The 21879-nt window shown below is 39.5% G+C and overlaps 2 protein-coding genes and 1 long non-coding RNA gene across 3 annotated transcripts in view; all 3 read right to left on the reverse strand.

The window, feature by feature from the left end:
* Positions 1 to 1493: 1493 nt before the first annotated feature.
* LOC134755407 (uncharacterized) lies at positions 1494 to 4337 on the reverse strand. Its single transcript, XR_010129036.1, has 2 exons — positions 4214 to 4337; positions 1494 to 3719 (listed from the first exon to the last, which is right to left on the reverse strand). It is a non-coding gene; the product is annotated as an uncharacterized LOC134755407 (long non-coding RNA).
* Positions 4338 to 4345: 8 nt separating this feature from the next.
* On the reverse strand, positions 4346 to 17533 carry LOC134749203 (cytoplasmic polyadenylation element-binding protein 3). The gene is made up of 14 exons (XM_063684076.1): positions 17165 to 17533; positions 16278 to 16394; positions 13173 to 13307; positions 12863 to 12922; positions 12465 to 12548; positions 10569 to 10653; positions 10084 to 10193; positions 9922 to 9998; positions 9340 to 9499; positions 8385 to 8550; positions 8080 to 8207; positions 5861 to 5952; positions 4627 to 4885; positions 4346 to 4582 (listed from the first exon to the last, which is right to left on the reverse strand). The coding sequence occupies exons 1-14, from the start codon at positions 17180 to 17182 to the stop codon at positions 4346 to 4348; spliced, it is 1728 nt and encodes a 575-aa protein (XP_063540146.1). The 5' UTR covers positions 17183 to 17533.
* Positions 17534 to 19355: 1822 nt separating this feature from the next.
* LOC134749210 (nonsense-mediated mRNA decay factor SMG8) overlaps positions 19356 to 21879 on the reverse strand; it is a 20850-nt gene continuing 18326 nt past the window's right edge. The window contains exons 13-15 of the mRNA XM_063684090.1: positions 21012 to 21222; positions 20387 to 20581; positions 19356 to 19825 (exon numbers count right to left, since the gene is read on the reverse strand). Coding sequence (XP_063540160.1) covers positions 20393 to 20581; positions 21012 to 21222 — 400 coding nt within the window. The 3' untranslated portion in view covers positions 19356 to 19825; positions 20387 to 20392. The remainder of the gene's footprint in view (positions 19826 to 20386; positions 20582 to 21011; positions 21223 to 21879) is intronic.

Genomic DNA, 21879 nt, shown 5'->3' on the forward strand with positions numbered 1-21879 from the left:
CATAAGGCACACTCAGACCATGAAGCTCCGATATCGTCAGGTGGCAACCAACCCAGGTAGCATTTATACCATGGAGACTGTATAAAGGAGCCAAATCTCTATGTATGAAGTGTCCATCAAAAAACAGTAATTAGGCGGCGCCACCATACACCGAAATACTACCAAAAACAACCTACGTAATTTGGTCGGGTTATTTGTTGCCTTATATGGTTCATGTACCGGAGAGATTAGGAACTATTATTTAAAGCTTAACGCGGTCACTTTTACAACAATTCTGCCATAAGAGATTGCGATCCTTTCTATACCATCCATAATTTATACTATTTTATAAGTCATTATGACGTCCGTTACGTCATTATGACCTATAAATGACGTCACTTTGCTACCTGGGAAAACACACTAACTGCTTAAAAATAATCACACAAAAATCGACCTTGTTTTGTTACCAGTATGGTTCCCTATGGTTAAATTTGTGATTATTACTGAGTTTTGGTTGTCACTTCATTAGAAGATTGAACTTTATGGAAGAGAAAAGAATACATGTAATTTTCTTTACGTATATGACTAAGGATGCCGATGGTATGCTACCTCCAATTTCTGTGTCCAAAGTCATTTCGTCTCACTTTCTCATTAACCAAAATGTGAGACGCAAATACACATTGGACCATGAAATTGGTTAGGTGTACCCTAATCCAGAGCTACAAATAAGTTGTATTAATTTTTATTTTTGTAAATGTAATCGTAGGTAAAATAAACAATAAAAAAGTTAATACCTATTCAGTCTTTTAAATCATGTCGTTGACACCTGTCCTGTACCTTCTTAAACGATTTGATTAAATAAATAAAAAGCGCCATAACAAATTCTTATTGGGATTACTATATGTAAATATTTTTTAAATAAAATTAAGTCTGTAAAACATAACTTGGCGTTTAAATATTAATTCATTGGCATACATTAATTACATAGTGTCCAAAATGATCTGAAACTTATGTTCAGATAAGAAAACGCGAGTGCAGATCATCTACACCCTCACACGCATAGCTACTGCTGCTAGAATGAGATGCCAATACCTATATCCTCCCAAGGCCCAGGGTCCTTCAGCTTCTTCAGTTTGTACGGATCGATGGTTGGCGGCGAAAAGGAAGGCGGTGTTCACATTGGATGTGAATATTACACTAACCATGCGAGTCATTGTCTAGCGGTCAAAGGATTAGGCGGCATATTTTAACTACACAATTACACATGGCTGAATGAAAATATTTATTTCAACTGCTGTCAGTCTCTCTCAATCCCCATACAGAACGAGCCGCCTCGCGAGGAAGTTGCCGCGCGAAGCTGTTCGGTCTGAAGACGTGCCTCGGTAGAGGCGAGGCACGTCTCCACAAACCGGGCAGCTTCGCGCGGCAATTTCCTCGCGAGGCGGCTCGTTCAGTGTGGACCAACCTATTCAGACAAGGATAACTTACATGGGATAATAAAAATCATAGACAAATTCATTATTTAAATAGTTTATTTGCAATAACAGTTTAATTGTATACTTTTAAAAATCAAAAAGCAAAGTTAAAATCAACATTTCATGATTCGACGATCTAAAACACTATAAAAATTCCAAATTCGACCGAATATTTGAAGGCCCTTTAAAACGTTAAAACTGGGCTACAGGCACATTAAAAACCGTAAAATCCTACGTCTATTTAGGCACTGTATGTAAAATTGTCTAAGGAACATTCCTACGCGAAAGGCGTATTGGCTTAAGATTACTCGTACATAGAAAAATTAACAAAATAATCAACGGTAAATAAATGATACATATTATGTAACTTCTGTGTGGCTGGACTTTCAACGATTTGACTAAGAGATAAACAAACGGTTGAAACTTCAGCCAAAAAGAAACATAGCCGATTTCTTGGCTGCAAATTGCAACCTGAAGTAAATGCTATACAATAATATTTCAAGGGCGAGGTGCACTTTTCCCTTCAAATACGAAATAACTCATTAAGTGCATTCGGTTGCAATTGCTGCCGTGACTGCATATCCGTATTTCTATCAAGCATCAAAAGGTAGACGGTTCATTTCAAGAAATGCGGATAATGACCCATCGGCTACATTTCAAAATAATTAAAAATCAACTAAATCAACAGTAAATGCTGGCGAAGCGCCCAACTTAATAGCGTCTACAACATTGCGCCCGCGAAACCTCCACACGCCCCACACTCCCTCTCAAATACGGTAAAAACTTTAAAACGTTAAAATTCAAGACAATTTACTTAATAATTTTGTAAGGTACAGCAGACATTAAACATAATAAAATAGCTATAAAGCTTAAGAAACAAACTTGGCGCCGTAGAGCGCCATCTACTTCATCTGACGAACTCGGGGCAATTTTTCTTAAAACTTTATACCTATCCTATGATCAAATAACGCTATGGGATAGTAAGGTAACCAAAAAAAACTTTAAAATCTATTAAACAGTTTAAAATTTACCAAACACTAATAAGTTTCGTATTCGTGAAGATTACGAAGCTATTATGGTACAAATAAAACTTTAAAACTGAAATATGCGAGAAAAATTGTAGGACTGTGGATCTCATTTGTCATTTAGGGTACATAAGGTAACATTGTACCGTATTTGCATAGTGTAGCACTTTTATACAACTTACATTCCGTCCCACTAGAATGAAAACGAAAGTGATTTTATTTGACAAGATTCCAAACTTGCGTTGATTTTCACTACGTTTTAAAATAAAGAATGGTCAATGTTTTGAAGTCACGTGGCTTTAGCAGCATCTTTAGTTTGGCAATTATCGAGGGTTTCGTTTTCATATTAGTAGTTACACTGCGCGTTTTGCCCTATTATCACTCTTAAGAACACCAATGAAACAATATCATTGTCGGAACAGTGTCCTTGGATGTTCTTAACGTGAATATAGGAATTTGTAGCACAAAGGGATAAAATTAGAGCAAAACGAGCGCTGTATGTAGTAACCCTAAGACGGGTCTACACAGAACGAGTCGCCTCGCGAGGAAATTGCCGCGAAGTAGTTCGGTCTGGGCCGCATTGCCTCGGGCGAGGCACGTCTACGCAGACCGAGCTGCTTCGCGCGACAATTTCCTTACGAAGCGGCTCGTTTGTAGATATATAGGCTGGCTACAAAATAAGTCATTCCCGTTGCCAGGGAGGTTTTGGGATTACACTGAGCAACTTTTACCCTCCCATAGAAAATGGACCAGCCAAAATGTATAAAACAGCGAAAAATTTTTTCGCGATTTCGGGGTTGGTCCCATAGTGAAAGTTGCTCAGTATAATCCCAAAACCTCCCTGGCAACGGGAATGCACCTATTTTTTTTAGCCACCGTGTATATGATACAGCAAGCGCTCATATATCCCAGATACTCAAATGACCGTTTGGCACAGTTATTCCGAGCTGTCATTTTAATACAAAATATTGTACAAGTATATTGGTCATCCGAACAGTCATTTTAATATCTGGGCTACAAAAACGTAGACTTATCGTTATCCCTAAACGTGTGGAGTGCAGTTGTAGCAGTGTCTGGAACGGCGTTGAGACTGCGGCGCGCTGCGACTAGTCGCGGCGGCGGCGGCGGCGGTAGTCCGGCAGCGCGGGCTCGTCGCCGGCCGACGCGCCGGACCCCGACGTGCCCGACGTGCCGGACGTGCCGGACGTGCCCGACGTCGCTGGCGACGGCGTGCCGGCTGCTAATAAAAAAATATGCTATTAGTATGCGAAATTAGTGACATACATGTTGAAATCAGTTTCACGAAAATAGTTTCGATATATGCAAAAGTAATTTAGTGAAATAATTAGTGTCGTGAAATTCACAGTGATCATGGGCATCGAAGCGTCCACACCGCACAGCGCAGGCACTTTCGCGACACTAGTTAGTCACGTCGTAAGTATTTACACTACGAAATTAGTTGCACGACACTAATTTCATCAAAAATTAATGCAGGGCACGAAATTGATTTGCTTTCATGAAATTAATGTATGCATTAGAAAAATATTAAATTACACGTGAAACTTGTCACGAAATCAATTTTACTCCACTAATTTCGTAATGTAAATCCCGTTTAAAAATGGGTCGTGGCAAGTTTTAGAACATGGTACTGCGCATGAGCGGGCGGTGCTCCTCCCCCGCGCCCGGGCCCGAGTGCTGCCACGCCCAGCACGAGCGGCAGAATATGGTACTCACTGTACATGAAGTCGTCGCGCGGCGGCGGTGGCGGCGCCTTGTGCGCGGAGCTGCGCATGAGCGGGCGGTGCTCCTCCCCCGCGCCCGGCCCCGAGTGCTGCCACGCCCAGCACGAGCGGCAGAATATGGTACTCACTGTACATGAAGTCGTCGCGCGGCGGCGGTGGCGGCGCCTTGTGCGCGGAGCTGCGCATGAGCGGGCGGTGCTCCTCCCCCGCGCCCTGCCCCGAGTGCTGCCACGCCCAGCACGAGCGGCAGAATATGGTACTCACTGTACATGAAGTCGTCGCGCGGCGGCGGTGGCGGCGCCTTGTGCGCGGAGCTGCGCATGAGCGGGCGGTGCTCCTCCCCCGCGCCCGGGCCCGAGTGCTGCCACGCCCAGCACGAGCGGCAGAATATGGTACTCACTGTACATGAAGTCGTCGCGCGGCGGCGGTGGCGGCGCCTTGTGCGCGGAGCTGCGCATGAGCGGGCGGTGCTCCTCCCCCGCGCCCGGGCCCGAGTGCTGCCACGCCCAGCACGAGCGGCAGAATATGGTACTCACTGTACATGAAGTCGTCGCGCGGCGGCGGTGGCGGCGCCTTGTGCGCGGAGCTGCGCATGAGCGGGCGGTGCTCCTCCCCCGCGCCCGGGCCCGAGTGCTGCCACGCCCAGCACGAGCGGCAGAAATATCTGAAAAAAAAAACATTGCTATTTTTTTTTTTCTACTCTTAGACTGTAATAGTTGAATTAAGATTTCGTATACCAAACTATAATTGCGTACTTTTCATGTATGGGCTCCCAACTCTACTATAATATTCATTTCGATACGCTGTAGTCAACTATAAAAAAAAAAATAACCAATCATGTGCCGCAGCGCTCCCATAGAAAAGACTAAACGGACAACAATAGTCGCGCGTTGATGTCTTTCGTACTACATCTCGTTTTTGTAGTACGAATTTTATAGTAAAAAAAAATTATTTTAGAAGACTTCGAAAAAGTATTGTATAAGCTTTTCAATTTCTTACCTCGCTTAGAACTCAGCAAGCTTCGTATGAAAATTTGTTCTAGTAAAATTCCGCAACATGGCGCGTGATCATATATTACTGGTCAGGCTTTACTTTCATGATAGCGCAGCAGACTAACAAACAGCATCGACAAAACCAATTTTAGTTGAAATGTTTGAAGTTGGAGAATTAAATGGACCTCAACTTATCTACTTCTTTAACCTGTTAACTTTATGGTGCAATCATATTGGGTCGTTCCCCACCGGATAGGTACAAGTATGGGTTGCCTGGCGTACTCCGAGGCATTAGGCGAGACTGATCGCATTATTTTGATGTCCAGATATCAAGTACCGTAAACCGGAGTAAATAGGGACGGCTGGGGTGAATAGCGACAAAATTTGAAAATTAACCTGACATTTTTTTAAATTCAAATTCAAATAATTTATTTCGGAAACATAATGTCCATAGTTGTTAGTAACAAAAGAATCCGCATTTTAAGAAATACCCACACAGATTGTAATCATACAAAATCTATTATTTTAACGATACAATTTTTGTGGGTATTTCTTAAAAGATGTCAGGTAAATCACATTTCAAATTTAGTCGCTATTCACCCCAGCCATCCCTATTCACCCCGGTTGACGGTATAGCAAATACTCACCGGAAGCAAACGGGCTCCTTGCAGAAATAGGGCCCCTGTTGCAGGTTGCACATTGAACACATCGAGTCCTCCAAGTACGGGTCCACCTGCACCTGCCAACGTATAAGGTCATTTAAATAAATTCTAGTAATATTGTCTTCGGTTACCGCGATAGTTACTCATGAAATAAAACTATGAAAACGGATTATATCGCGTATATTGAATTTATAATACATCCCGACGACTGAGTCACCCGTTGACCACGAACGCTGTAAAGAGTTCGAAACGTCGGGATGTATTATAAATTCAATATACGCGATATAGTTTTCATAGTTTTATTTCATAAATTCTAGTAACTAATAGCACCTTTCCTATCCTAGTTAGGTACACACTTAGTCAAAGTATTTTTTATTCAAATAGGCCTAGCAACAAGCACTTAAATTAATAATAAATTAATAATACTGCACTTGAAAGTAAAGTTGAATCGTCACAAATACCACTTATAGAAATAGAATAAAATTTATTCAGGACGATTTTAAACAACTAAATGTCACAAAAACGGTTTATAATGTCACTGACGTCACAAAAACGGTTTATAACGTCACTGTAAAGGTTTCCACTCAGCTTGGTGTCAAGGTACCTTTGGACCTTAACGCTGGTCTTCCGTGGAAGCCTTTCCAAAAAACGCGACATAGCTATATAAATGAGATTAAGCAAGAATTTAATGTAGTACAATCTATCGATTAATGACTAGAATGTATGTAATTACAGTATTAAGAGTACTAAGTAGCAATGTAAGTACCTTAGATCCCGCTCGAGTTATGTAAATGGGCATTTTCAAGTGTACCACCAGTTTTTGAAGTAAAACTTCCTTAGGCGCGAATAGAGGGTAACAGTTTTTTTTTTCTACGGAAGTAACGCTCAGTAGTGACAAACGAACAAGAGGATACGTCAAAATGCCAACATAGCGATAAACGTAAAAGAAGTTTTACTTCAATCGCGCGTAAAGATTACACGCACACTTTTTTTTCGAAAATCCATCAAGTTTTAGGTTATTTCTACTCAGAATCACGAGAATCAATTAAAAAAGTAAAAAATATGTCCAAAAAATGTTAGTTTTGTAACGCATACATTTTGTGTGGACCGTTACAAAACTGACACCCACAATTTGTATGAAAAACTGGGGATATTTTCTTTGTCATTAAATAGTAATCGTGATTCTGAATCTAAATAACCCAAAAGTTGATGGTTTTTCGAAAAAAAGTAAATGGTACAGTTTTTTCTGAAAACCCCCAAATATAGGATTAGCCCTTTCGCCTCTGTCACGAAACGCACGCTGGACATGACGCCGACCGCCTTAAGTGGGTTAAAACATGTGTATGTTAGTCTTGAGCATGTGTTTCGTGATAAAAGCGCTGTAAGCGAAAGAAGATAAACAATCGTGACGTCTTTTTATTGAAAAATATTGTAAAACTTAAAAAATGAGTTTATATTACTTATGAAAGCAAAAGAATTAAAAGATCGTATATGATTTATAATTAGCCTCATGCATGAAGTTTATATTTGAACGAAATATGTTTTATTCGGATGTTTGTTACCGTTATATCATGTTACAAATGCATTTCCGTTTTTAAATTACCATTTAATAACTCTAAATTATAAATAAAAAGTACAAAAATTTGCCCGCGAAAAGCTAGTGAGCGAAACGCTCGAATTAAGTCAGTTGGGCCGCCCAACGTGTGACGTCATCACGCTCTGTCGAATTCGCGCCAAAAATTATGAGCGTTTCAACCGCTCAAAAATTTTCAACATTTTAAATATTTTTTAATAAAATAATGTTAAGGTTTACAAAAGTATTTTTATCATTTCCGGTGTTCCAACGATATAAATTATGAATCCAAAAATAAAAATAAATTCATGCATGGAGCTAATTGTATCATATTTGCTGCGACTTATTTTTCCAGTGATTTTTAGTAAAAAGACGCGTTTTAGTAAAAAGACTCGTTAAGATCTCTTACCTTCTTTCTAATGCTAAAAAAACGAACTATGTATAGGGATAGGTAGCAGTGTCGTCAGCGACGTCATAATGACGTATAATCAATCATTTATTTGACTTCAGACAACAATGATACAAATTAAACATTACAATTAAAATTAAATTAAAATAGGTTATAAATAAAATTAAAATTACATAAAAAATGAATAAATAGGTATAAATGCTGTTAGGGCGATTGACGTACCTTTTTAGAAAACTTGGGCGTGCGTATGGTGACGTAGGCGGCGGCGATGGCGCGCACGTAGGAGCGCGCGTTGCCGAACGACACGCGGCCAGACCCGATCGGGTACTTGTTCTTGTCCGTGTCTATGCCTGTCACAAAAAAAGTTTAATATGCAAACACAAGGTTAAACAGAACGCGTCACATTTGATAATATAAAAGCATTTAACATAAGATATTGATCAGTAGGTACTGCTCCAGCCGCGCGGCGCCACCCGCCACCCACGACGAGTCCGCCACGGCCCAAGGGATCACTAGTGTAACCCTACCTGCATACACCACGCCGGAGAACAGGTCGTTCATGATGGTGGCCAGCGCCCTCGCGCTGAGCATGCCGTGCAGGGCGCCCACGAACACGGTGCGGGACTGCTCCAGCCGCGCGGCGCCACCCACCACCCACGACGAGTCCGCCACGGCCCAAGGGATCACTTGCGCCTGTGGACAACAACTACTAATCAGGACATAACGATTTATGGGCCAAGGGAGTAGCCCGTTTTGATTGTCTACGATCTTATTATTATTTACTAAAACGGGACTTAATTGCGAACGACTACAATTAATTTTAATTCTCGCGCAGCTAGATGTTGATGTCAACTTTAGCCAGTCTTCTCAGAGACCGTGGGGACAACGCCGGCCTCGTTACGGCGAAAGTCAATTTAAAACTTAATATTACGCTAATCGCGTAAAGTCTCATTTTAATAAATAATAATGAATAAAAATCAAAGTTTAAATCAATGTTATCTAGAATCTGTAGGTGATAAACAGTTGAATGACCGAAATAAAAATTTGAAATAATAGACATATTTTATTTATTTTCTTTATATAGAAACAAACAGTCTCTTATATTAATAAGTTGTTACAATATAGGGTAATAGACTTATAGATCTACAGTTTCCTAAAAAATTGTATGAAAACCATGTGACTTATACTAAATTAAACTAGAAATAGAAATTCCAAGTTGTCAAAACAATGTTACAAAAGTACTCTTTCATTTTAACAAAAATAAAACAAGAATGGAAAAATAAACAAAAATTGAAAAAAAAAAAAAAAGAATAGTTAATTTTCTAAATAATAGACATCCCTATTTCTTTCGTTACACAATACAGTTATTTATTAATGCTTTCAGAAGAAAATACTTTTAAACACCTACTGAAAACCGAACCTCCTACTTAGCGGTCACTTACCTAAGATAAAAATGGTCTAAATATAAGTAAAGCTACGTACGTCCTTGTTAGTCCGCTTGCGGCAGGCTATGCGGAAGTACCAGTTGTTGCGGTCGCGGCGGCTCGCGGCCAGCAGCGCCCGCACGCGGCGCTCCGACTCCAGCGTCACGTAGCCGAACCCGCGCAGCGGGGCGCCCGCCTCGCGACCCGGCCACTCCACACTGCGAGAGAACAGTATTACATATTACTCTGATTTAGTGGAGACTGGCGTTGAAAAAAACCAGAAAAATACGAGAAAATTTCAAAACTGCTAGGTTTGTTCAAGTTTCTTTCGAAAAAAACAATCAGAATTTCAGTTGCAATACTTCCGAAAAAACCCGACTAAAGCCGAAAAAACAGTTTTTTTTAAACCTATATTTTTCAATATACAATTAGGAATTTAAACAGGTAGTTAAGGTTACACGTCTAATAAGTTTGTTTCTGGCATTGTGTATTGACTAACACTGCCATCACTCATCAGTGGCATTGTGTACGACATACTAAAATTCCCGAAAAAACATTTGATTTTTCCCGGAATTTTCATGCCTAGTAGACAAGGACTAGTTAATAGACTGTAACCCCATCAGGCGGGTCCATTACTCACCGCACGGGCGCGAAGGGGCGCAGCGCCTGCAGCAGCGCGTCCTCCGTGATGTCCCACGGCAGCCCGCCCACGAACACCTTCACCAAAAATAACATGTTCATTAGCTTGCTACAAAAAATGTATACATAAAAATATGTAGTTTAAATGTGAATAAAATGTTACCTTGGGCGACCACCCGCCGGGCGGGTCGGCCGAGCGCGGCGGCAGCGAGCCGCTCCAGCACAGCGAGTCGCCGTCGCCGGATACCACGCCGTGGGGCTCCATTACGCCACCTAAAAAAAAATTTAAAATCCGGCTCGAAGGACCAATTTATAGTTAGAACATCGGCTCCGAAACAAAGGCAATTGTCCCCGTTTTACCCCCAAAACGACTATTCCATGGGGTTAACAGACTACTTAAAATTTATTTGTATTTTGCTTGTTCATTGATTGCTTAGCAAGATATTAAATTGGAAGTTAAAGCTTAGGGCCCACTGAATTTAATGCTTGTTCACGTTAAATTAAAACTCCATTATACATACAATTTTTTTAGCGGAATTAGAATTAAAACCCTTCTGAGGAATTCGGTTACTTTATACAAATCACCAATAAGTTTTTAAGATCTGAACGTTTTAATGGATCTACACCTGCAGCGAGTTTTGTACTTACAAAATGAAGCCCGGCGCGGCAGCAGACTGAAGTCTGCGCTCGACGGCGCCTCACGGGGGTGCTCCGGCCGCCACGGGGGCTCCACCTGAAACACCAGCGTGAACAAATATGCTTTTTTCTACTCGTCGAGTATAATCTGTGTATTACAACTTCACATGCAACACTACAACCTTACTCTTTTCAACGTTGGATAGTCTATGGCACTTCCGACTCAAGCATAAGAACTTTATCGATACGGTTTAGTCAATTATAAAAATTTTGAAAATGGAACTTCATACATTTCGATAAAATATTTCTTGTTTAAGGAGACTCGATTCAATGCAAATTAGCCTACTTAAACACGCTGCTGCGTCGCATCTGTTTTGTGATTGGTTGGCCAACAAAAACATTTTATTTTATGTTGTAGTAGAAACAATTGCTTCATAAGTCAGAAACGCGCATGTGACACCCTTCATATAGCAACATCCATACCCTACGAAAACCGCTTAGCGTTGCTTGTTATTCTCCATAGGCTAAGGTGGCCAAAATCAAGAAAAAAACTGTCTTAAAATTGAATTTAGCGCGGAGCAGGTACCAGGGCCTCATGAGTTACGAGGAGGTGTTGTTGACCATCCCGCCGGGGGCGCCGGCCCGGCGGCCGGGGCGCGCACGAGTATGAAGGTATCGCGGGCTGCGGCAGCTCGCGTATCTTAGCTGTATACTTTTGGTTTCGGTTTGGTTTGGTGGTATGATTCTACTAGTTGAAAGTATTATTTTTTGTCTCGTAGAAAAAGTATTGTATACAATAGTGATATAATCAAGCTTTTCAATCTCGTACCTTAGTTAAGCAACTCGGCAAGCTTCGTTGCTTAAACACGGTACTCGACTGAAAAGCTCTCTATTATATCACGATTGCATAAAATACTATTGCAAATGTAGCCTTTGTAAATGTCCCACTTCACCAAAATCTGCAGTATTTTAATTCTCAAGGCGTGCAGATCGAAATTCATTTGCCATTCCGTAAACATTATTGTGTTGTCGTAAATAAAAGTTCAAATTGCGTAATTTTTTTAAATTTAAATGACTGAAAATAGTGTTTCATACTTCTAAAATAAATTTAAATAAATTTAAATTGAAATAAAAAAAATTGAAATTAAACAATGCCCAATTTTATCTTACTAAAAAAAAATTGAAATTAAACAATGCCCAATTTTATCTTACTATTTAGTCTACATTCTGAGCCAAGTCGCTGACAGAGATGGACATGGGGAAACTACAAGGAACCCTAGAACAAATTAAAAAAATGTTTTTCAGCTAAAATTAACCCTATAAACACCACGCCTGTATCATCGTGAGTAGGGAATGTAATACCCGGCCAAAGATTATAACAGATTTCGGTTACGGTTATGCCCGAAAAATAACCGATAATCGGTTATAATCGGTTACGGTTATTTTCGACAAAAAATGATTAATTTTATAAAGTAATTAAAAGTTACGAAAACAGGTTCAGTATTAGGGGATGTGAGTATAAGTCTTCGTTTTTTAATAAACCGCAAAATACAGTAAAAGTGAAAATATGCCCTCGACGTGATACAACATTTAAATTTGGTATATTTTCGTTAGTAAAGTACACGAATGACAAAAGTTATAGTCACAGGCGTCACGACCAAAAAAAGCAGGATTTTGTAATCACTAAGATCAATTCAAAGAATCTTAGTCATAAATAAATAACCGTAACTGGTTATTCGAGTTTCCAATATTAGGTATAACCGATTATTTCGGTTACGGTTATAACCGAATTGCATTCCCTAATCGTAAACTTTGTCGGCATGCACGAAGGTTGATATTGGGCTGTTGGCATTATTGGCGGTCAAAAGGTTAAAATTCTGAAAATACAACGCAGATTTGTTCACTTACCATTTTTTCGATGCCGTCGTAGGCGAGGTGCGGCTGTAGCGAGGTATGACCACCGCGTGAGCTCGCCGGGATCGCCAGGGCCTTCTGAAACAGTCAACACTACACTACCCACCACACTCACTACTTGCAGTTTAACAACATTTGCAGCCTAATCAGCAGATCCCGGAATTTTCACGGTAAAACAAAAGATGTCTAAGGTATCAAATTTTACGAGATGAATAGAACTGAAGGTATTATGAACGAAATTAATTACACGCAGGTAACAAAAGTATAGCAATAATGAAATTATGACATTAGAAAAGAAATTGTAACTAAACTTTTCCCAAAACCTAGGTAAAAGGAGACTCAAGATCCCACTAAAGTTTAAAATACAACTAGCAAGCAAAAACTGCACTTACTAAAGAAGCCACGAGGTCCGTAATGCCCTGCCCGTCGTCCCAGCCTCCGGGCTGGGCGCGCTCGCTGCAATGGAAGCAATTAGTACATTAGAACGGCATTTTAAAATAAATTGTGTTAGCTGGGAAAGGTATAATGGGAATTTCGTAAAGGACCCCTCACACTGTGAAATCGAGACTGGACAAAAAATATCATCGCATTAAATTTTTGCGAGTTTTAATCTAACTTAATATTTATTTGCGATACTTTGTTATATTTAAATTCTCTTTAAAAGCAAGGATAGGAGATTATGGCTGTGGTATTACACTATACTTGCCTGTAACTTCCGAAGCTGGCAGAGTGTCGCGGCGGGAAGCAGCCGGGTGGTACAAGGGCCCGCGGGGTCTGCGCGACCTCGGGGCTGCCGGGCTCCTCCCAGCGCCACTCGTTGTCGCAGTCCGGCACAAACTGAAGCAAATTATTTATTTAGATAATGTCTCATGGTTATATTCGCTAGAAAACTTTCTCTTCAATAATTTCTTGTAAGGTTAGCCAAGAAATTTGTATCCACTACAGACAAGGGTACCTACGAAGGCAGGATGGACAAAATTAGAACACTAATTAATCTTAAAAGGTAGTTTTATTTAGAATTTCTAAATAATTTCTGCGACCTAAATTTTCTGGTATACTTAAAAGGACTATTTGCCAATATCTCGGGCGTAACCGTACCTCATAAGATTACACTCAAAAACCATTGTTTTAAACATTGAATACACATACCAACGCAAAAGTAAAATGTCTACCCCATTTCATGCACTATGATCTCTAAACCGGCTATAATCTCAATATCAAACGCAAATCTCAAAAGTTGTATCGGATAAGCGGCGGGCCAGCGCCCAGAGATCAGATTCCAATAGACAGAACTTGAACCTCAAGACAAGCGACCATTGTAAATGCAATATATATTTGAACTATTTGCTACGGATCTACAGGTCAGGATATACTGGACGTTGTAAAAACTAGAATGGGAATTGGAAGTCGACCGATTACGCGCCCCTTGGCAGGCCTATACAAATAATATTAAATTGCCAGTGCCATGCCAATAGCGCTGCCAACGGGCGATTGCATGCCCTGTGATATAGTTAAGGATTGTACAGATTTGTGTCTACGTGGTGTCTACACTGTTTAATTTAATATCTTTATTTAAACGCAAATTAAGAAAAAAATTTAATATAACTATTTTAAATGCAAGTTGATCATTTAGCACTCGTTTGGTTATTTGAAGAAACAGACCAAAAAGGAGGAGAAAAAAACCATAGCTGTATTTTTGCACCATCCATTCTCACCACCGTAAAGTGTATTAAAAATAGTGACAAAACATATCCGAGAAAAGAGTGATGAAAAATGGCCTAAATAAGTATGTATAAAGAAACGATATTGAAGGTAATCATTTAAAATCAAAGCTTACGTTGCAATAGGATTTATATGCAATTTAATAAAGAAATTCCGCAGTTAGAAAAGAAACGTCGAAGTTTCGTCGCTAGAATTTTGATTAAGTTCGAAGATACGTACGGTAAAGTATACAAGGTGGCTAAAAAATGAGTGAATTTCCATTCCTAGCGAGGTATTGAGATTATACTGAGCATCTTTTACTATGGGGCCAACCACGAAATCGTGAAAAAATTTTTACCCTCCTATACAAAATGGACCAGCCAAAATGTATGAAACAGCCCAATTTTTTTTCGCGATTTCGGGGTTGGTCCCATAGTAAAAGTTGATCAGTCTAATCCCAAAACCTCCCTGGCAACGGGAATGCACTTATTTTTCGGCTACCCTGTATGTAGGAGCATGAAATAAAGAAGTTTAAAATACACAGTTGAAGAAAAGCGAAGAAAGATTTATAAAGGGTAATAATAAGTACTTAATATTTTAAATAGTAAATAAAAATTGGTATTTTTAGGCGAAATTGTATTTTTATGAATTAGACGAAATACTACGCGAACGAAGTCTGGCAAAAACTAATATTAATAGTAAGTGATTCACTTATTAGTATGTACAATTTTACAACTCGTGATCAAAATCAAGCCGATATCGCATTAAATACCCACTTACAAGTTAAAATAATTTAATAACCCTATTATGAACACATTATAATCTAGCGATATCTCTCAAATTAAAATCAACCAGTTCTATAAATACGAAACAATACCCTCCCCTTATTCACAATAATATTCATAAAAATGCAAAACCGTCGCGTAAAAATGTAAAGAAACCTAATAAAACCAACCAGACTGAAAATGCATGCATCACATTTTAAAGTGAAAGCCGATATTAAATTGCATAACATCCAATCCAAAGTTAACTGTATAGGGCGAACGCAGTTGCATTATTTGGCACAGTCTACCCATTACTAGAGGCCACTTGGCACAAACTTGCACTGCCATTAACTGACATCAGAGCGGATGTCGTATGGAACATTATGAACGGACAATAAAGCCTTCGAGTGGGTTTTGGCTTAGGATGAAGCAGTATAAATCGTAAGGGAAAAAAATGGCGCCCAAACGTGGGGCCGCGTGGAGATTTTATAGTCTTGGCAATATAATGTTCAATGTTCACACATTCATTGGATGAAACGCTAATAAAATATGATTAATCACATCAGTACTTACATATTTAAAATATACGAGTATTTGAAATAGGTGCAAGTTAAAATTATAGGATTCAACGATGTAAATACATACAAAATTCGTTACAGAAATTTTATTATTAAATCAAACTAGTAAATTAGATAATTAAATCTGATCTAGTAAATTGAATTCACGATCAAAATATAAATCTTAGGAAATAAATTGGCGCCCAAACGTGGGACCGCGTAGAAACACTTTCTAGACACGATATTAAGAATTTTCATACAATCTTCTTTTAATGATGAATAAAATAACTGAACGGCAATTGAGGGCGTAAATTAGGATTTAAACACTAAGTAATATCACACAGAGGTACGTAGAAAAAAAAGCGGCGACTGTGTTTAAAGCAAAACTGATATCACCGGCAGCTTACGGCAAAATTAATCCAACCAGGCAAGTTTTTTAAAGCGGGCGCGACAGTTCCATGGCGTTACGAGTGGATCTGAAATCTAATATATATATAGATCTAAAAAATCTGTTAGTACTTATACGCTCCGGGTTCTAGCGGGCGCAGAGCCAAGGGCAGAAACGAATACTTCCACGTGGCTTCCAAAATCGTGGTATTAAACTGCTGGACCACGTGGCACGATAATTCCCTACTGGCGTTTCAGACCCTGTTCGTACTTGCGCTCTGGGACCTAGCAGGCGCAGAACTATTCAGAGATGTAGTGGAGCTCCAGAATTATCGGACCTAAAGATTCCAAGGGGCGTCCTAAAAGTTCTCGATTGCTAGTTTTGACTAGGTACTTACGCTCCGGGTCCTAGCGGGCGCAGAGACGGGTTCGGAGAGATGCGTGGTGCTCAGCTCCAGGATCTCGGCGAGCGAGCGCCGGTTCTCTGCCGGGCCCCCGCCTCCGCGGGTATTGTCCTGGATCAAAACTTTTCTGTTAGTTTACAAAGAAAAGAAGGAAAGAATAAAGAGGAACTTTATTTGAATTATCTAGTCTCTTACTCACTTTATCCACTTTCGAAATGAAAATAAGAAAAAACCTGATCAGTATTTAACCTACGAGCCCCAACTTTTATTTGCACTTGTGAATGTTAACAGGGTATAATAGCAACGTTTTCTTAAGCTTAAGATAAATTTTGTAGAACTAAGCGTTGCATTAATAAAATTGGAAAGTTTAATAGTTTATTAACGCACAATTTATTTTAAAGAATACATCCGTATAGCGTAAAGACTAAACGAACCTTATATCTAGGTTTCAGAAAATCGCTGACGAGAAAAAAGACACGTGACCTTAGAGGAAATGACTAGACTTTAAAATGTTGCATTAATTACAAAGTTGAATACGATTCGTTCTCGAAAGTGTACTATTAGGACCCTTACAATTAACTATTTCCACTAAAACCACGTGCAAATCCACGTCATCGTCGAAGAGAAAAGTTTTAAAACATTTTGCTTAGGAAAGAAAGACAATTTTAGCACCTGTGCAGTATACTTAAACATTTAGATCTTTTAACATTTAATCAGTTACGTAATGGTCATAATTTTAATGAAAAATCTATCAAATAGCTCAAAAGAAAAAATATATTCAGAGGGTAGAAACTTGATCGAAACATTTTTAACTTCGCGCGGACCTCTGAAGAACAATAACGCAAAACGGCGGCCCTTAAGAATCATAATATAAAACTCACCTGATGTAACAGCGGCATCGCCGCACAAAGTTGCAGAAAAGTTTCAAAGGCGTAAATTCCTATCGTGATTCGAGCAGCGTGGCCTGCTAGGATACTCGCGCGTCGGCGGCGCAATCACGACTGACGGCGGGCAGACTCGCCGCGAACCAGGTAGTCACTGTCCCCCACCATCATCCCACCCCACGCCCAGCAAAGAGGGTTGACGAACAAAAATAACGACACTTTTTAACAAAAATAACCCAACAAACGCTTAAATCTCCATTTAGTAATTAAATTTATTATTTTAGAACATGTTTTAACATATTTAAATAAAGATTGACACGTTTATTAACAGAAACAGGAATTTAGAAATCTAAATCTGCAATTCAATTTCCCGCGCAAGATGGCGGCAACCAATCAACGAACAGCGCGGTTTCTGATAGATGGCGCATGCGTAGTTAAGTCAATTTGAAAACTTTTTACCGCTGTTTTCTGTTTCTATTTTCTTCTGTTTATTTCTAATAGTGGAAATAGTAATGTTTTGTACGGTTAATATTTGAATAATTTTCATTGTTCTTAACTTTGAACATCTGTTTTATCATATGCTATTAACTTGTGCACCTTTTTGCTCACGTAACTTAAATAAATAGATACATAGTGTAATTGGCAATATATGTAAAAAAAAAAAAGTCAAAATTGATATATTTAAGTACATATCTTTAAACTGGTAACCACGATACAGGCTTTGCCTAGTGTGGAGACCACCGTTAATCTTAGGCTTTAACATCTAAATTTTAAACCTTTGCTGTAAAAGAATATCCTATTGTTGTAACATTAACTGGAAATAAATATTTTTATTATTTATTATTTTATTTTATTATTATTTATATAAAAAGTTAGAAACTTCTCTTTATTGGATAAAACTGCAGGGGCTGTAGAAAGATTGTTTCAGTTAGCGTTTTAAAAGCTTTAAAATTACGTTTAGGGAGTTCCAGTTTCATAAGGTTTGCCCCAGACGCACGGAGTTTTTATTCGGCTTCCGCCATCGATGTACGATGTACAATGCACAATCCCACCAACCCGGGGTTAACCGGTAAACCGTTAACCCAGTGTCAAATTGTACTGGTAACCATGGTAACTCCATGTTTAACTGGTTAACCCCACCCCCGGGTTAGTGAATGGTGCAAAGGGCCCTAATAAAAATACGGTAAAACATATTTCTTCAATTATTTTTTAAATAAATCCCAAGCAAGAGATTTGAAGGAACTGTGACAAGGATCATCATTACACGCGATATGTATTAGTATTGTAGTTCGTAGTAATTGTGTTGGCAACTATCAAAGGTTTACATAGATGTCGCCATCATAGCTTGCCCCTTTTTCTATGAAATTTAACTTAAAGGACTGGCATCCAGGCCGTAAAATTCCCTTAAAAAAATTAACAATTCTAGGGATTGACAGGGCAAGCTATGCTGGCGACATCTGCTAAGTACTTCGACCGGCCGACCGAACTAGTGACTTGCTATATGACATCAACATATGTGACGTTTTCAAGCAAAAGGTACCACATTGTCGCTTACCATAAGAACGAAATTTGTTAGTACCTTTATACAAATAACCCGTCCAAGCGTCTTTATGGCAAGCGACAATGTGGTACCTTTTGCTTGAAAACGACACATATCGGCCTTAGACCACCTAACCTTAACATTATTAATTACAAAAACAAAAAAAAAGGACAATAAAACTACAAATGAACAGAGCATTGTTTTATTTCATATTAATACATTTTTAGGGTTCCGTACCCAAAGGGTAAAAACGGGATCCTATTACTAAGACTCCACTGTCCGTCGGTCTGTCACCAGGCTGTATCTCATGAACCGTGATAGCTAGACAGTTGAAATTTTCACATATGATGTATTTCTGTTGCCGCTACAACAACAAATACTAAAAAGTACGGAACCCTCAAAATTTTGTGAGCAGTATTTTTTTTTTTCGAAATGGCGGAGCCACACATTTTTCCAGTTTTAAAGTTATGCTCGCGAGGTCTACAACTCACAGCGCCACTAAACAACACGCTGTTATTGACTATATGCTTAAGTTCTCATGTTTTTTGTCATCTTCATCTTCCTCGCGTTATCCCGGCATTTTGCCACGGCTCATGGGAGCCTGGGGTCCGCTTGACGACTAATCCTAAGAATTGGCGTAGGCACTAGTTTTTACGAAAGCGACTGCCATCTGACCTTCCAACCCGGTGGGGGAAATAGCCCTTGTTAGGATTAGCCCGGTTTCCTCACGATGTTTTCCTTCACCGAAAAGCGACTGGTAAATATTAAATGATATTTCGTACATAAGTTCCGAAAAACTCATTGGTACGAGCCGGGGTTTGAACCTGCGACCTCCGGATTGAAAGTCACACGTTCTTACCGCTAGGCTACCAGCGCTCGTTTTTTGTATATTATTTAATGTAAACGCTGTTGAACTTCTCAATAAATAAATAAACACTGGTTTCTCGTCCATGATTTAACTCTGCCCTGTAGGACGTATATGGACTTATGATGATGACAGCAGAGACCATCTAGGCAGGGTAAGGCACCCTCTCCGACTGCCGGTACCGCCTAGATCCGTAATAGGCGGCAGGCAACCTCTGCTTCGCTGGATTCTTATCTTTTCCAACTTCTCCAACCTTAAAAAGAAAGTACAATAAATACATACAATACATAGGTATATTAGGTATTACCGAAGACATAAGCTGCCATTTTAAATCAATATTCGTCGTGGACGGGAGATATTAAATAATTTAGATATAAAAATAAGTATTTGGCAAAAAAATTTTTTTTCGTACAAGCTTTTATGACTGACTGTACTTTTCTTTCTACAGACAACTAATACTCATCGAGACAATTCTAAAAACCCCAAACACAATTAGGTTGCGTTGTTTTATCACAGAGTTCCTATGGCCACCTCCTGTCTCCATCATCAGATCAGCTCGATGGTACCATAATATTGCATTGTCACCCGACCTACATATGTATGCAAATTTTCAGCTTCATCTGAAACCGGGAAGTGGGTCAAATTTAACTTGCAAGATTTGACCCTTAGAAACATGTTACATACATATTACATACATACTTACATAGGTACATTGCAAGTTAAATAAAAGCTTGTAAAATAGTCAAGGCTAGAGAAGAAATAGTAAATAATGTGTGTAATGAAAAAGGAGATAATGCTTTCTTTTAAGAATTACCTGTGTCTACTCCCTCAGGCCCAGCAGCGGCGCCAGCAGCAGCCCCGAGGCCTGCCGAGGCCGAGGGAGAGGCCCGCGCTCGTCGGCGTATATGTAGGGGAGGCGGAGCACCCAGTAGGCGGAACCCGAGAGCTCTATAGGCTCGGAACCGGCCGGTTCGGGGACGAAGATCGGCCCGCCCGTCACTGGTTGGACCTGGAAAAAAATAAAAGTTTTGACAATCTTTGCTGCTAACAGCTGCCAACCTAAATTGAATTTTAACACACTAAGCCTAGGGACTAAAGTCACATGAACAGGTACCTTCGGAGTGACAACATGGACTCTCATCAACTAAGCTAACTTACTATTAGAAATATTAGAACAAATTAAATTATTTTCAGAAAATACTTGATTTGTTTTTATTTCAAGTAGAAACACTATTATATAAATTATAAACTGAAATAAATGGCATATACTAAGAAAAAGTGACCAAGGGCTCAAGTGTCCCAGGCTGGAAGCCTTGAAGCTGGAGGCCTTGGTCACTTTTTCTTAGTATATGACATTTATTTCAGTTTATAAGCTAACTTAGTTTTTTGGCACAAACACGGCACATAGCGGCATGTTAATAACAACTTTACACACTAACCTTAGGGTCTAAAGTGACATGCACCGGTGCCTTCGGAGTGACAACATGTACTCTCATAAGCTGAGCCAGCATAGTGTTAGTGCCTCGGCATAGACACGGCGAGTAGAGCGGCATGTCGGAGGCGGCTAGCCGCGCGCCCGCGGCGCCGGCGTCGCGGCCGCACGCGCCGCCGCCGCCGTTCACGACGGTGTCGGGCGACGACATCATGAACCTCAAATTATGGACTTTAATGTGCCATTTTCAACCAAAAGGGTACTTATTGTCGGTTGTCGATAAGGCGCTATTTCCATATAGCTTCAATTCGATATCAACCTTATCGACAAGCGACAATGTGGTACCTTTTGGTCGAAAACGTCACAAATGTTTAAATATATTTATAGTATCAATCTTCTCAAATGATTTTTACGTCTAAGGCCCTAATCTGTTAAACAAAAGCCATTGTTTCTTTTGTGCGAGCGGTCTGCCATTGAGTGCCATTGTCTGTGAGCGCGTGCCATTGTTAGACACAATGGCACACAATCACACAAACATCAAAGAAACAATGGCTTTTGTTTAACAGATTAGGGTGTTCAGACGTAAAAATCATTTGAGAACATGCAGACTATAGTAATTCTTATTACGTAATAGGATAGTGAAATTAGATCCATACACAAACGAATATAGTATTTAGGGCATCAACATTAATGGTAGGGTGTCAAAGTGAAATATTTTTAAAAATCTATCAAGGCTACTTACAAAAACCACATCCAATGAAAATGGTAATAGTGGTTACTTATTTGAATAACTGCTGCCTCAGTCATGTGCGCAGGAATTTATAAATATTATTAAATATGTAATAAGGAATTGATAATAATAATAATATAATTAA

Source organism: Cydia strobilella, chromosome 2 (assembly GCF_947568885.1).
Source record: "Cydia strobilella chromosome 2, ilCydStro3.1, whole genome shotgun sequence".
Taxonomy (NCBI): Eukaryota; Metazoa; Arthropoda; class Insecta; order Lepidoptera; family Tortricidae; genus Cydia; species Cydia strobilella.